General features: G+C 38.0%; 1 protein-coding gene across 1 annotated transcript; it reads left to right on the forward strand.

The window, feature by feature from the left end:
* Window positions 1-1,042: 1,042 nt before the first annotated feature.
* LOC129757792 (methylenetetrahydrofolate reductase (NADPH)) lies at window positions 1,043-15,515 on the forward strand. The gene is made up of 2 exons (XM_055755100.1): window positions 1,043-1,895; window positions 14,997-15,515. Exons 1-2 carry the CDS (start codon window positions 1,311-1,313, stop codon window positions 15,375-15,377), a joined length of 966 nt encoding a protein of 321 aa, XP_055611075.1. The 5' UTR covers window positions 1,043-1,310; the 3' UTR covers window positions 15,378-15,515.
* Window positions 15,516-15,580: the final 65 nt, after the last annotated feature.

The raw sequence follows: 15,580 nt of genomic DNA on the forward strand, positions 1-15,580 counted from the left end.
ATGGTGTATGGTGTATCGGCCAAAAGTTTGGGATCAGTCTTTAAAAACATGCAATTTTATTTTGTGCGTATCTCTGTCATCAAATAACGAATCGCTATTCTGATTAATTATATATTTAAAGCTCATGGACTGAACTTACTTTTAGAATAGTTAGTTTAGCTCAAGTTTGATTATTTAATTTTGAATCATTTTATTGTTTATTTTTTTTATTTGCATAGTATTTCCGTCTTACGACATAACTTGACGAGCATACTTAATTTTATTAAGTGTATGGTAAATTAAAAAAAAATCGCCTCGACTAGGAATCGGACTCGAGTCCTCCTACCACCTCTAGTTATATAATTTAGTTGACCTTATTGAGTTCAATTCGCTGCTGGATTCAACGGAAAAAAATGCTCATTGCGTCCCGGTCAACGGTGCTCTGTTCGCCTCAAAAATTTAATGATGGTGAAACTTGAGGAACAATGAGTACATCATGTACTAGTGCGTACACTATAGATCAAGATGATTTAACGATCCTTAGCTTGTTTTCCACTACTCAAAACTTATAACACAGACAAACTTAAAATATATTTGTCACTTGAGATCCAAGTTGTTTTTTTATATTTCTGTAAAGATGATAAGGAGATCTCTTTTTTTTTTGCTGAAAAAATAATACTATAGGAACTCCAAAACTGTTTCTCGTGAACATTTATTTGAGAAAATACGTATTTGCTTAGAAAAGAGGGTGCCCAGTTCGCTCCGAGTGCTCGTTATGCCATCATCTCAACAACAGTAAAAAAAAACTGTTTTTTACAGTTTGTATGGTAAAAATTACGGTAATTTTGTTTGTTAGTTTGACAAAAAAAAAGTAAAACTCTCTTAGTTTTGTATTCATCTAATAAACTGATTGTTTAAAAATATCAAAAAAAAAGGATGAATCACAACAAAAATAAAAGCACACGTGAGACCCTTACACGATTACGGTTCCATTCCTCAGTAGTAGTCTCGCTCTCCTCAATGATTTTCGGAACGGAATCTCTATCAGCTGAATTCAGTGGCATGTCTCGTTGTGTGCGGTGTGGCGGTCATATGTTGTCTTCTGCCAGTACTGCCAGTTCGCAACGGTACGCGTGACTATCTAGACTACGTATAGGACGAACAACATCGCATCGCGGTATTATAGGTATAGATCTCGGAATCCCACGATTCGGTTGAATTTTACGTGGTGGTCTAAATTTATCTGATTCGGATTCCGTTCGGTTGTCGTTCGTCGCGCGCCAGAAACAACCGAAAGGCCAACCTACGACAGACAGGCCAAGCCAAGAGCTATGCATCGACAAACAGTCGAATCCGACCCTCCCAATGGCGAGATGTCATCGGATAAAGTCACGAATTTGGCCGCGGAAGCGATGCATAGTCACGCAAACAGTCGTAATTTAAAAACGGTCGTCCAGCGGTGGACCAGTTCCGATCGATTAAACTACTCCATCGAGCTGATACCGAAGGAGGATTTCGTCCTTGATCTGAGTCGACTGAGGGCAGGATCGTGTCCGGTTTTCTGTTCGCTGCCATGGATCTCGGACAATAATCTGCAGTACACCCGCTTCGTCGATACCCCGATGCTGAAGATGACCGCCAAAATTGTTCCGCACTGCACGGTGATGAACCACCTGTCCTGTTACAACATCACCGAGGCCCAGGTGGACAAGTTCGTCGAGATGGGCAACTGGAATTTATTCATAATCCGGGGCGATACGGTCAGCGAAGGCCAGCGTTTCCCACACGCTGCCGATCTGGTCCAATATCTGCGGGCCAAAAACATCCCCGAAATGACCATTGCCGTCGGGGGTTATCCGTATGTGCACCCCGAGTCACCTTCAATGGAGGATGACGTCAAATATCTTAAGCAGAAGGTAAGTACCCCAGGCTTATGAGCATCAGCGCCAAGCCGAGCGCCCCTCTGATAAGAAGACATTGGCAAAAATATTTGCGCATCTGTATCAGGCCGTTCCGAACCGTCCGTGGTGGTACTAGAGCGCGATTTGAAGCATCAAGTTCGCACAGCAGCTTGCGACTATTTATAGCGGACGCTTCATTGATGATCAAGTTGGATGGTTCCCCCGAGGAGTGTATCTTGTCGTTGTCGTCGGACATGATGCCGACGATGGGGGAGCAAAAATATTTGCTCGTGCGATGTTACTCGGCCAATGTTTATACAAATTCAATGAAGACACAGTCTGTCCGAGTATGATAATGATTTCATTTTGCCTCGCTTCGCGGTCACTGTTTGTATCAAAACAAAAACCCCAACTGGTCGTTCGTTGTCGATGTCGTCGTATGAAATTGATCGGAATCTACCTACTCCTACACCCATAGAAGAGGTTGCAAAAATCCAATGCCTTTTTAGCAAATCTCTGTGCCGATAATGCTCTGAAATGTGCACTGTGCCGAAGACGGTATGTTTGAAAAACCGTAACTGGCATAAGGACTCGGCTCCCAACCAAAATGATGACCACTACATTCAAGCGAAACAAGAAAAACATTTTATGGGATTTCCTTCCTATTGGATAATTCATCCCAGAAACAAGAAAATAAAAATTAAAACCACAGCGCTGTAGTGAGAATCGAACTCACATCACCAATTGTATCGTCTTGCCAGTCCGACATTCTAACCAGTGTACTATTCGAGCTTCATGCAGGACGAGGTATATTTGTCATAGGCTTTCTGTTACCGATCAATCACAAAAAACGTACAACAGCGGCTTCCCGGCGTTTGGCCTCCTTTCAATGCATTCCTTTGCCTTAAGATGGAAACGGGAAAGGGAACGGGAGTGAAGGAACGGGAAACCCTTTGAATGAGAACTGTGCTTTGCTTACTGCCTGCTATTACATACACACGCTACATATACACAGCTGCTAAAGCCGGGCAGCTTGGCCGGTGTTGTTTGCCTGTGAATTGAAGGAATGCTTTTGTTGTTGCTTTTGCTACATACACACGCACAGCTTAGCCGTGTTTGCCGGTTGATTGAATTAGAAGGATGTTTTTGTTGTTGCTTTTGCTACATTCACACGCACAGTGCTCGGTTCGCTGGCTGCCTGGTGTTGGCCGGTATTTATTTCCATCCTTCTTCGGCTTGTGATGCGATGGGAAGGGACGCGAAAACGTTTTTATTTTGTTTCATTCAGACATACGCAATTCGGTTGCGCTGGGAGGTTAATGCCGGTGGGCGCAAATCGAATCAGTGCCGGTCGCGTTATCTTCTTGTACCAATGATGCTATGAAATTGACTACACGCCATTGGCACAGAGGCTGAATTTTGGGTGTAGTTAACTACCCGACCGTATCAATTTACTTACTGTAGGTATTTGAAAGACAAACAATAATCTTCCTTCTTATCTGATCCGTTTTGGCATTTGCGGTTGGTGAACTGCATTCAGTATCAAGAATCGATTTCCATCAGCAATAATTGTTTTGCGCTTTAGGGATGGACAGTTCATAAATTGGTACACCCCGACATTTTCTTGGGAAAATGTCAATTGACCAACGCAAACCGCAAAAGGTGATAATTAGATCGAGTCTAAACTAGGGTAAATGTACCCAATCTTGGCCCCTAAGGCATGGTTGACAAGATTTCTCATGATTGCAGTCTTCCTGTAATGTGTACCTTCAAAAGTCCTTCGACAAATATGATTGCTTACTAGCCTGAAATCCAGTTAAAATATGTCCTTGCTTGAAAGCGGTTGATAATTTGAGATAAACCTGGTCAAACTATTGATTGAAATGCTCCTTATTGTAGCCCCCGCGCCGAATTTTGGCCCTCTATAAGCTCCTTAAATTGGTCGTCTCTAGGAAAAACTTGCCTCACTAATACAACAACAGCCCCCACGAATTCATTGAAAATATCCCGGAAAGAAGCACATCAATGTTCTGTATTGTTTTCAAAAAGTCGGAAGTACGAAATGTCAATCAATTTTAATAATTGATATTTGCATGTAGATTTATAATCTTACGAAAAAAAAGCTTTACTTGTTTATTTCAGTTTTTGTGTGTTTATAATTTCTGTTATAAGTTCCTAACTGTTGCATTGGTTAACATAAATATGTTCATTAATCAAGCAAACAAATCGTTTGCTAAATCTTTAACATGCAATCATAATAGATCTGTTACCATTGAAGTTAACAGGTTAACATAAGATACAAAATGTTCATATTTTTTTATTCCACTCCCATAAAAGGAGGACCTACATTTTAAAAACCATTATGATCGAGTCAAGAAGCAAGCTAAAGCTAAAACTTAAGTCAGCGAACGATTCTTTGAATCATACATATTTAAAATGTCGCCCTTAGGAATTTTCTAGCAATCGTTTGCGTACACCGGGATAGCAAAACAAGACAAACTTTCGCTCCCTCCAGCCAGTCTGATAGAAATAGATTGCATCTTACTCATTCGTTTGGAAACTATAGGCAATGGAAGCGAACAGAAAATTCAAAAGCTGGGTGCACCGAAAATAATTTTCACTTTAAAGGTAAGTGACATCTGGAGTGAATTTGCGCCATACGTAAATTCATGTGAATTTTAAGTGACCGGTCAAGTGAAATCACTTAAGTGAGCGATCAAGTGAATTTCAAGTGAATGGCAAAGTCAATTTCAAATGTTTGCTCAGGTCATTAATATCTTTCAATTGTAGTGGTTTTTAGGTGAAATTTCGGAATATCAAACATTAATCAACTTTGTTTCTACAAAACAATTATTTATTAAAAAATACAACGTAAAAAACGTCACTTTTTCTTCTTCAAAAAGATTTTTCGGCTTCGAAAAATCATTGACTTCCTCACTTTGACGAGACATTCGGGTTGATCTTTTCTGAAATAATAATTAAAAAATAAAATAAATTTAACTAGTATTTATTGTTTTGCATGATACTTACTTTAATTGCACTTGAATATTTCCAAAATAAATCATCATCGGAAAACGTATCCGAAACCTGATTGCTTTAAAAAGGGTCTCTGTGACGTGTTAACTGGTTCACACGATGTTTCTGTCGGTCGACCTATGGAAAATATCATTGTTTAATAACATATAAATTACTTTAATTCTGCATCTACCAACTCAAACAAACCTCTGTTGTTTCTTTTCCAAACAACAATGAAACAATCAATACTGACATTGTTGACATTCGCTATGCAAAAAATCACTTGAATTTTAAGTGAGCGGCAAGTGAATATTGGCTTAAGTGACCGGTCAAGTGGATTTCAAGTGAGCATCGAAGACATTCAATGCCGGTCACTTAAAACTCAAGTGATGAGCTAGTGTTTATTGATTCGGTCACTTAAAACTTAAGTGAGAGGCAAGTGAAATGTACATGAGCCCCTTGAAATGAAGAAATTCACTGCGTTTTCACTTTTAAGTGAATCTTCTAGTGTTTTTTAAGTGTGAATTTGGGTTCAGTGTTGTTTAATAACATATAAATTACTTTAATTCTGCATCTACCAACTCAAACAAACCTCTGTTGTTTCTTTTCCAAACAACAATGAAACAATCAATACTGACATTGTTGACATTCGCTATGCAAAAAATCACTTGAATTTTAAGTGAGCGGCAAGTGAATATTGGCTTAAGTGACCGGTCAAGTGGATTTCAAGTGAGCATCGAAGACATTCAATGCCGGTCACTTAAAACTCAAGTGATGAGCTAGTGTTTATTGATTCGGTCACTTAAAACTTAAGTGAGAGGCAAGTGAAATGTACATGAGCCCCTTGAAATGAAGAAATTCACTGCGTTTTCACTTTTAAGTGAATCTTCTAGTGTTTTTTAAGTGTGAATTTGGGTTCAGTGTGAAATTCAAGCTGCATCCCACTCGCACTCATGCAAAATCATCACCCAAACTCGGCAGCGCTTCTTTCGCATATTCCTTTCCTACAGAGAACCAACGTCATCACCTCCTGCTCCTTGTACAGTGATCTATAATTAAAAACAAACTTGGTCAAAACATTATTTTTGATTTCACATGAAATTGCAAATAATCAAAATTCAAGTTTGTTACAACATAGTATTTCAACATTGCAGTGCAATTATTTTTTTTAAATAAACATAATATTTAGAGTGTCATAATTTGAGCTTTATAACAATTCCTTTCAAAGCGACACATATGCAGCAAATGTTCATCTTCAATACAAATCAAATTGAATCAGAATACGTTAAACCTCATTTCAAAATGCGGAATTTTCTGGGTATGGATATAGTAACTCCAACATTTACATCAAAGATATCAATTCGGATTCGGATCCGGTAAATTAATTTACTGAGAGGTGAATTTTATTGGGAAGAAAAGTTCTCGAAATATACCATAAAAGAGCAGCTCAAATTGTAGCATTATAATTCCAACTAAGATGCCAAATACGCTTGAGTCGGCTTGAGAGATAAATGAATTGATTATAGTCCAAAATACATTCACGGTATTTTTAATTTATTTCAATCATTCATTTTACTTTCGACCGGCATTTCAATTTGCAGACCACTGTGCACCGTCGGCCGACGAACGGCCGCCGGCTGCCGACTGCCTGCTGATGTCGTTTTCACACATACATGCATACTTCTATTTGTGGAATTGCGTGCCAAGATTAGGCAAAAAATATGTTTATATTTTCTTAAATTCTAGATAGAAAATGTACGTCGTTTGGAGTAAGTTATAATTTTATATTTTTTGCCATGTTTTGCTGCAACCAACGGTATTTTTTAGTGATTTTTCCATAAGGAAGTGTGTTTTTAAAATCAATCCGAAGATGGCAGATGCACTAGCAAGGTAGGTTCATTTTAGATTTTTTCCGAAGATCATAATTTTATTCGCAGTTTGTCATGCGAAAAAAAAAAAATATTACGCAGTCATTTGGATTAAATTGCGGACAAATGCTATGCAGAATGTTGCCATATGCGATTTCCTTTTATGTTTAATTTTTTTTTTTCATTTTTGGCGTATGTTTCACATGAAAATCACTAAAATGCATTTTGGCATGCCAAGATTAGGAGCATGCCAAGTTAAGGCTCACTTACCCTACCTACAACTCAGAAAGTGGTCTAATGCTTAGAAATGATTCATGATGGTGTTGTCGTGGTTTTTGAATCATGTCACATGTAAACAAGTTCAAATAAGCCAAACAGATAAGCGCAGTGATCATCTAAAGCCAACAACGTCGGCTAAGGAAAAGATTGCTGTCGACACTTTCTCGTTGCAATGATTGCCGGAAGAGGCGATCTTGCGTCATCAGGAAGTTTAAAACAGTTTGAAAGATGTCTTTAAGGTCCCTTTCTTCCGAATCTTTGGGAGGATACCCTGCATCCAGCCAATGTTGTAGTATCCCAAAAATTATCGAAATGAGCGTGCAATGTTAGTGAAAAAAAGCGAATTTAAATGTCTTTTAATAAAACAAAATATATGAAAGAAAACTGCAACACTTTATTAATAAATTAAATGTTTTCAACGTTCTTTCTATAAGTAAAATAGGTAATTTTTATATAAAAAGTGTATTTTCAATCATTCAAATCTCTACTAGTTCCACCGATTTTCCCGCTAATTTCAAATGGAAATGGTTCCACTTATCATCAAAAATAGTCACAAAAAAGGAGGTGTTGCGAAAATGTGCACTTTTTGATGTATGAGCCTTCCAAAATTGCCAATAAAATACACTAAATGCTTTTTATAGAGCTTCAGCAACTTCTAAACCCATCATAATGTATGAGACAAATGTAGATCGTGGCTTGTTACAACTTTGTTTCAAAGACAGCGAACCATTTTATCCAATCTACAACATGTCAGGTTCAAAAAACTGTTTTTTCAAGATATTTTTTTTTTACTTTGATTGTAACTCCTCAGGGTGATGTGATAGGACTTTGACATATTCAACAAACTTATGTATTTTGATCAGATAAACAACTTTGTCGAAGACATCAACGTAAGAGACTTTAGAAACAATGATTTGCACCAAAATGTTCCAAAAAGAATCCAATTTAATTACAGAATTTTTTTTCGCATTACTCTCCCCAAGACAGAAGTTCAATGCTAGCATAATCATTAAAAAACTAGTGTTCAGAAAACATTTAAAATCTGAAATCTATTTTAAGTTAAAACTTGAATATTATATGATACGTGTTTTAGTAAATAAGTGTATATTGCTTGAATATATTTTTCACAGATAATCGAATAATTTCATGGTTAGAGCCACGAATGCCTTATCGTTGATACAGTTTCGCTCAAAATCCAATAAAAGTTCCAACAGTTTTCGCATTCAAATTAGAAGTTGATAGTTTACTAGAATTTTTTGGTTTTATTGAATAGAGGGATGATGATTTGTAATAATATAAAAATTGTTTGTTTTAGATCGGACGGAAAGTGAACAGGTTATGGAATTAAACACGGTGGGTTCCAGCTACAGGTAAGCTGAGAGTGTCTAGAGGTAAGACAGGTAAAAAGGTAAGATTATTTTACCATACAAATATTTCATTGATTGAGTATATTATATAAGAACGTACAAAAAGTTGCCAGCTGGGCAGGTATCTACACGGATGCGGAATACCTGTCGTTGATTCTTAACTCTAAATATGTTATGAATTTTATACGGCTGCGAAACAGTTTGTTCGTTCTACAAGTAAGACATACACCTACACGAAACATTTTCATTTCATGTCAGTTCACACGAAGCCATGGTGTCGGGTATGTGATGATTTGCATTGAAGATTGGCCGAACTAAAAATCTAAAGGACGCAAATTAACGCATACGTTGGCGAAACTGCGGTGAATCCGTGCACCCATGGTGGATTATCTACATACATACATACATACATAAACAACTTTGTCGAAGACATCAAAGCCCTAATTTGAAAAACAAAAAAGTTAGCATTTTTATCTCGCTATTGGTGGACCCCTCGGCAAAAATTTTTATATAAGTATATGCTCCATGTAAAACTGAACAATGTTGTTGAAGACATCAACTGTCTATCTCTTCACCCTTGGGCGCTATTAATTTCGTACAGCTAGATTGATGTTCTGCACCACTGTGCATTGGTTCCTCAACTTAACTCTGCTTAGTAATTAGCTAGAGTAGATAATGTTAAGCTAGCTCAACATTATCTACTCACGGGCCCGTTTCCGACCTTAGTTTACGAACATACAAGAGGAAAAAAAAAATTACTTGAAATTTAAAGTTTTCATCGAATTACAACAGCAGTGTTCAAATCATATCAAACGAATAAATTTACTCTAAAAAATCTTTATAAAACAGAAAATTTAAAAAATTTCAAAGAGATGTCTTGATTTGATTTTATTTAATTTCACTAAAAATCTGAATAAACCAGGGTAAAATCTGGAAAGTATGTGGCCATTCCGGTCAGATTTGATTTAACTTTTCTCGAATTCTTTATTTGGTTTATGGGCAAGCCTGGATACATCAAGAAAATTTTTAATAAATGATAAATCAAAGTATAGAGCTATCTCTAGTGAAAAATACATGGATACATATGACATATTCTACTGAAACCATATGTTTTTGATGATTTTGAAGGTTTTTCAACATTACTTTTTGATATTTTATAAATTATCCAACATCAGTTGAAAAATTTGAGAAGCCAATTTTTGTATAAATAAAAAAAAATTTCGCCTATTCGGCCGAATACCTAGCTCAACTATTGGGTGAGCCGAATATTCTTCTTAACGGTTTTTTGGCGGTATTCGGCTGACCGAATATTCAGTACATCTCTATTTAAATCGGAGTTCGAACTGCGAACTAAAACTAATCCAATTTTTCTTTCGGCGAAGAAGCAGAATAAGATAGACATAATGAACTAAAAATTGAACTCTCTTTGTGAATAATGAGATGAACTCGCTAAGTACTTTTAGTTCAACATACACTAAAAGCACTTAGCGAGTTCATCTGCCAAGCAGCATTTTGAGTAGCTACAAATAAAGGCATGAAAAAAGGTTTAAATTGAAATTCGGCTGGCGAACCTTGTTTTGAGTATGCCAGTCAGAACTTAGTTTTGCGGTTACCTAGTCGAACTTAAAGTTGAGGACTGCCCTTGAACCAAAACAACTTAATTTTGAGTTTGGGGAGCTCCAAAAAGGTGATTTATGAAGTCAAAATATTCAGTCGTGGAACTAAACTTTTCATAGCAAAGGTAGGAAATAAGTAAAATTGATTCAGGATTCAGATAAAACATCCTAAGAGGGTCAGAATTCACACTCAGAACTCGAATTCAGAGTTCGAAGATCAAATTCGAAATTCAGGGTCATAATTCAGATTCTGAATTGTGGTTCAATTTCAGAATTTTAGGAATCAAAATGAGATTCAAAACTAAAACGTCAGTATCAAAACTCAAATTTTACTTGGCAGTCGGGAGACAGGCTTCTGGAACAGATTATTTAATTTTGGGTGCCCATGTTTTAAACACTAATTTTAGAAGAATTTTGCATTCTGAATTAGAATCTTTTTCTTAAGCAGATTTTGTCTATCACCTCTAGTTTTGGAAATATGACGTTTAAAAGTTTTAAAATCAATCACGTAAAACCAACCATTTATAACGGATGAGTGAAAAACCTACATAAAAAAAACTTGTTTTATTATCGACTCGAGTCCTTCTGTTTGAATATTAGTAAAATTTTGCCTAGGATATTAAACAATCCTTGGAGATCTGGGAGAAATGATTAAAGCAAATTATTAAAGCAAGTTTCAAATTCAAAAAATACTTTTTTTTAATAGTCAAACACTATTTTACTAGTTTTAAGTCATAGATGGCCGCACTATTTTGCAATAAAACCGAATGGATGCCCATTTTCGAATATCCGGGATAAATTAAGGTGTTCTGGATGAATTTACAAATCAAGCTTTGTAAATTCTAAGATCACTAAATCCAAAAAAAACAGAATTGCATGAAGGTCACTAAAAGTGAATTTTTAGGACCGATAATCAGAATAATGTTATTCTTTCCGATGGAGCTTGATGGACCAGACGGCTAGCAGTATTATTGGTATGATTTGCTATAGAATCGGAAGTTGAGATGAGCAGGAATTTTGGCGGTTGTACGTTCTTGTGCTGGTTATTTTTTGCAAATTCGGAAAAGCTTTCTGCAGCGTGAGCTAAAAAAAACTGTGTAGGATGAATACCTCGAAATAAAAGAGTGATAATAGTATAGTATAGGAAAATCTCGGGAGCGCTCACCAACCCGAACGGCAACCTCTTAAAACGAAACAGACCCCGGTTTGTTATAAATGTTGTAACATCTCTCGACTCCTCAGCCAGTTCAACTTGGTGGAACACCTCTTTTATGTATGTCCAATTTGCTCCACACCTTTCCGTGACACAGTCGAGCCAAGTACTCCTCCACAACAGGCATGGGGAAACGTTCACGTACAATCGCCTCGTTCACTCTTCTGAGATCCAAACAAATTCGTGGCTCCCCAGATGCTTTGCCTACCACTACAAGAGCGAAACCCATGTCATGTCGTTGGTCCCTGTTTCACTTCAATAATGTCTCGATCAAGGAGTTCATCTAACTTTCTGTTAACCGCCTCCTTAATAGGAATCGCAACACGGCGTAATGGTTGAAAGACTGGCTTGACATGGTCTTTCATGTGGATCTCAGCATATACGCCTTTAATCTTGCTGAATGACTTTTTCTAGGTACTTACTTCGTTCACATGTAGACCCACCTAAATGAAACAAAATAACATTGAAAAAAAAATAATACGCAATTCCGTAAAGATAACAACTTGGATTCATATTTTTTCCATTCAACCAATCTTCAGAACGCCAAGCTGTTTTGCTGTACCATCACCCAAGATGTCTCGCTGACCACTCTCTACAACGAAAAACTCCGCTTCTGTCTTCCTCATTCCCACAACTATCTCGGCTACAAATGAACCAGCAATCGTGAGCGGCTTGTCACTCCCTTATCCTTTCAAGACTTTGGAGGATCTTCTTACAGAACTCCTCACGTGAACTTTCTGACTCTTGAGCATTTCCCTTGTTTCCGGTTTGATCAAATTCGCATCCGCACCGGAGTCTGATTTCCTCCATAGAACGTGTAATAAACTTTTTCGTCTTTGGTATCCTTCTTCGCTGATGCGGAACGAGAGTCCAGCTCCTCCGTTGGTACATTTTCGACATTGTAGATCCTTTTCGACTTGGTCACCACTTTCATGTCATTCGTCCGCTTGCGACACATTTTCTCATAATGACCCAGCTGTTTACATCGGCGACATGGACGGCCTCGCGCAATGGGTAGACTTAGCAAAATGGCCTTGCTCACCGCATGCGAAACATGACTGATTGTTCTGATAAGCGAAATTGTCAACAGCGGAATGCCTTCTCAGTGGGTTGTTCCTAGCATCTACTCTTCTGTAAGCCGTGTGTTGAAACGATCTCTTCCCACTTTGCACATTTCCAATCTCATAAGCAGCTCGTTCCTGCATAACAGCTGGTCCCTTCAAATCCAACATTTGTATCTCCGTGTCGTCTTCGATACTCGCAGCTATCTCCTCTATCTCACTCAAAGAGCGGTCCTTCTTCAGTATACTTCTCCTTAGCTCATCCGACCTACAGTTCTCTACCACCACATCCATCAAGTATATCTCCTTCAATATCTCGCTGACTTCACCGGAATGTTTTTCAAATCCACAACACTTAGCTTGTTGCCGAAGCCGCAGAACGAAATGCGAAAACTTTTCTCCTTCCCTTTGTTTGATCTGCCGTAGTTTCCTTCTTTCAATCACGTATTGACGGCCGGCTTGAAAATACCCATCAAGTAGTTCGACAGCCAAGTCGTACACTCGCGGGTCTACGGCGACCAAAGGTACTTTATCGTGACCAGACAAACTCCGGAATACACGTTGAAGTTCAACGCTTCCAAGATGCAACCATTTAGCCTTCATCATCCTCTGATTCGTTATTCCATATGCTTCGAAATAACACTCAAGAGAAACTTTCCAAGTGTCCCATTCCTGAGACAACTTCTGTTTTTCGATTGTTTCACATCGGAAACAAACGATTTGACGTGCTTCTTCCATCTTTTAATCCTCGTCGCCAGGTTGTTGAGACGATGGGTGGTATGAAAAAAAACTTAGTAATTGCTTTTGCTAAACTGAATCGAGCAGTCGAGCAGCCGCTTAAAGCAATTGCTTCGGTTGTTATGAATAAAGTTTTTTTGACAGCTGTTTTCTCAGTCTGGAGCTTTTACTTTTAAAACAAGCTAGTTTGATATGAATAAAGCTCAAATCTGAAGCAATTGCTCGACAAATCTCATAGCAATTGCTTTATTTTCTAAGCATGCTCGGTAGCATACTTTTCCAATAAAAAAATTCTTTAATAACGTCATGAACTTATCAAATTAGCAATATTTCACTTCAAAACAATTCAAAAAGGTATTTTCAACATGTATAAAGAAAAGTCGAAGTGATAACTCAACTTTTTTCATATTCCTGTCGTTGTCTAAAATCATTCGTCTAAGATGACAATAAACAAATCAATTAGTAAATATTTCAAATTAAAAAAAATCCGGCTATAGTGGAAGAAGTTCCAATTGGCTCAAAGTAAGGAATAAATTGTAATAATTTAAAACATTATACAGATCTCTCATTTTTATATATTTTTTTATAATCCTAAGATTTAAAAAAAAATCTAAATAAAAATGCGCTCCTATTGCCTATTTTTTTATACATCGGATTATCCCGATCCGAATACATGTGGGAGAGCTTATGATAAATATTAAAGTTAGGCAATTTTTTGTTTGACAATATTCGAATATGTATTCATTTTTCTTTAAACATCAACATACGAGCACGCATAAACAAAAAAAATCCGGTCGTTCTTACACCCACCACCCGCTTCGTCGACTTCAAGGCTACTTTAGCCGTACTTTTCATTTTTTTGATCGTCTTCTTTCATTTTACTTTAGAAAACTTCAGATTCTGCTGATTGGATAGCTCTATTTTTCGAAGCAAAAGCTATGTTCTAAGACTTTAGTACACATCTGCTAGGAAATGTTTATTCATACCAAACTGAGCAAATGCATTGGACTTTTGCTTTGATTGATTTCGAGCTAAGTAAAAGCTACCGAAGCAATTGCTAAACCTTATTCATACCACTAGATATCCTTCGGTTGAATAGTCAAACACTTTGATTAACTCGCACTGATTATATAAATTAATAATTATTCCTCCACGGGTCACAGCCACGTCTGTACTTCTCGGCTACCATACAGTCTCTACCCTCTCGTTCGATAAACGACTTCCCACACTCTCATGAACCAAGCTTATCACATTCACAGGTGAGGCGGTCGCCGAGGGGCGCGACCCTACACAATGCAACTTCTATCAATAACTACGTTGACATCACAAAGTTCGATTTTCTCAGGGTTTCAATTTATGGAGGTTTTACGATGGCTCCTGAGAAAAGTCTCTGGAGCCACTTCCGCCTTGAAACCATACTCCTTGGAAGCTTGAAGTCGAATTGGATATAGGTATCCTATTTAAAAAAAACCCAACTCGCGGAAACGAACTGTCCAACTGTTCTCGACAAGACATTAGAACAAAAAAAAAATGACGCCATCTTCAAATCCAAGATGGCGACTTCCATTTAACGTGCTGCAAATGACCGAAAACCTCATAGAACCTCCACAATATGAATATGGAGGGTATTGGGTGAAAGGACTCAACTCACTTAACGAGTAGAAGTACAATTTCGCTGCCTGACGCCATCTTGAAATCCAAGATGGCGGCTACCGTTTAACTTCAAAATGCTGTAAATGAATGAAAATTGCATGACACCACTACAATATGGGTATTGGGTGAAAGAGCTCAAACGAGTAAAAATCGAGTTCCGTTGTCCTTCGTCATCTTGAGTTGTTAATACAAATGGTTTTTTTTAAATAATTACCGATTACAGTTCGCAAATATTCTCGTTTAAAAATTTCAAATTCAAATAAATACAATTGTAAAACTAAACTTACATTTATCCGTGCTTTCCAGGTCGATCTCGGTGCCGACTTCATCCTCACACAGACGCTGTACGATGCCGATTCGTTTCTGCGCTACGTGGACGAGTGCCGGCGGGCAGGCATCACTGTCCCGATTGTGCCGGGCTTCTTCCTGCCGCAGACCTACGACCAGCTGGAAACGGTACTGGCGTTGACCCGGGTCAATCCCCCGGCATCGGTGCTGGAACTGCTGCGATCCCACGCCCAAGACGAACCGGACCAGTTTGAGGCGTGGGTGGTGAGTCATTTTTCGGAAGTGGTGCGAACATTGCGGAAGCAACGACCGGACGAAGCCAAGCTAGTGCACTTTTTCACGTTTAATCGGTTGGACGTGCTCCGGAAGATACTGGATCGGTTGACCGATCTGTTTTGACCACGTGCTGGAGGTGCTTTGCCAAAGAGACATTATGTTGTGTTATGAGCCTTTTTTGAGTTCGGTTTCTTCGAAGCAAACCGGGAATTGTTATTACCTACTACTGATAATTAATGCGCAATAAAGATTCGAACAGTTGCTGCCTGTTTCTCGTTCGTTGTAAGGATTTTTCGGCTGTTTTAGCACCAAATAGCAGCAGTAGG

The sequence above is a fragment of the Uranotaenia lowii genome, chromosome 3 (genome assembly GCF_029784155.1).
Source record: "Uranotaenia lowii strain MFRU-FL chromosome 3, ASM2978415v1, whole genome shotgun sequence".
NCBI lineage: Eukaryota > Metazoa > Arthropoda > Insecta > Diptera > Culicidae > Uranotaenia > Uranotaenia lowii.

Bases quoted from the DNA above. Each gene is read 5' to 3' on its own strand.
- LOC129757792 (XM_055755100.1), top strand. From the start codon at position 1,311: ATGCATCGACAAACAGTCGAATCCGACCCTCCCAATGGCGAGATGTCA. The intron at 1,896-14,996 runs GTAAGTACCCCA...CGTGCTTTCCAG, and splicing joins TCAAATATCTTAAGCAGAAG to GTCGATCTCGGTGCCGACTT.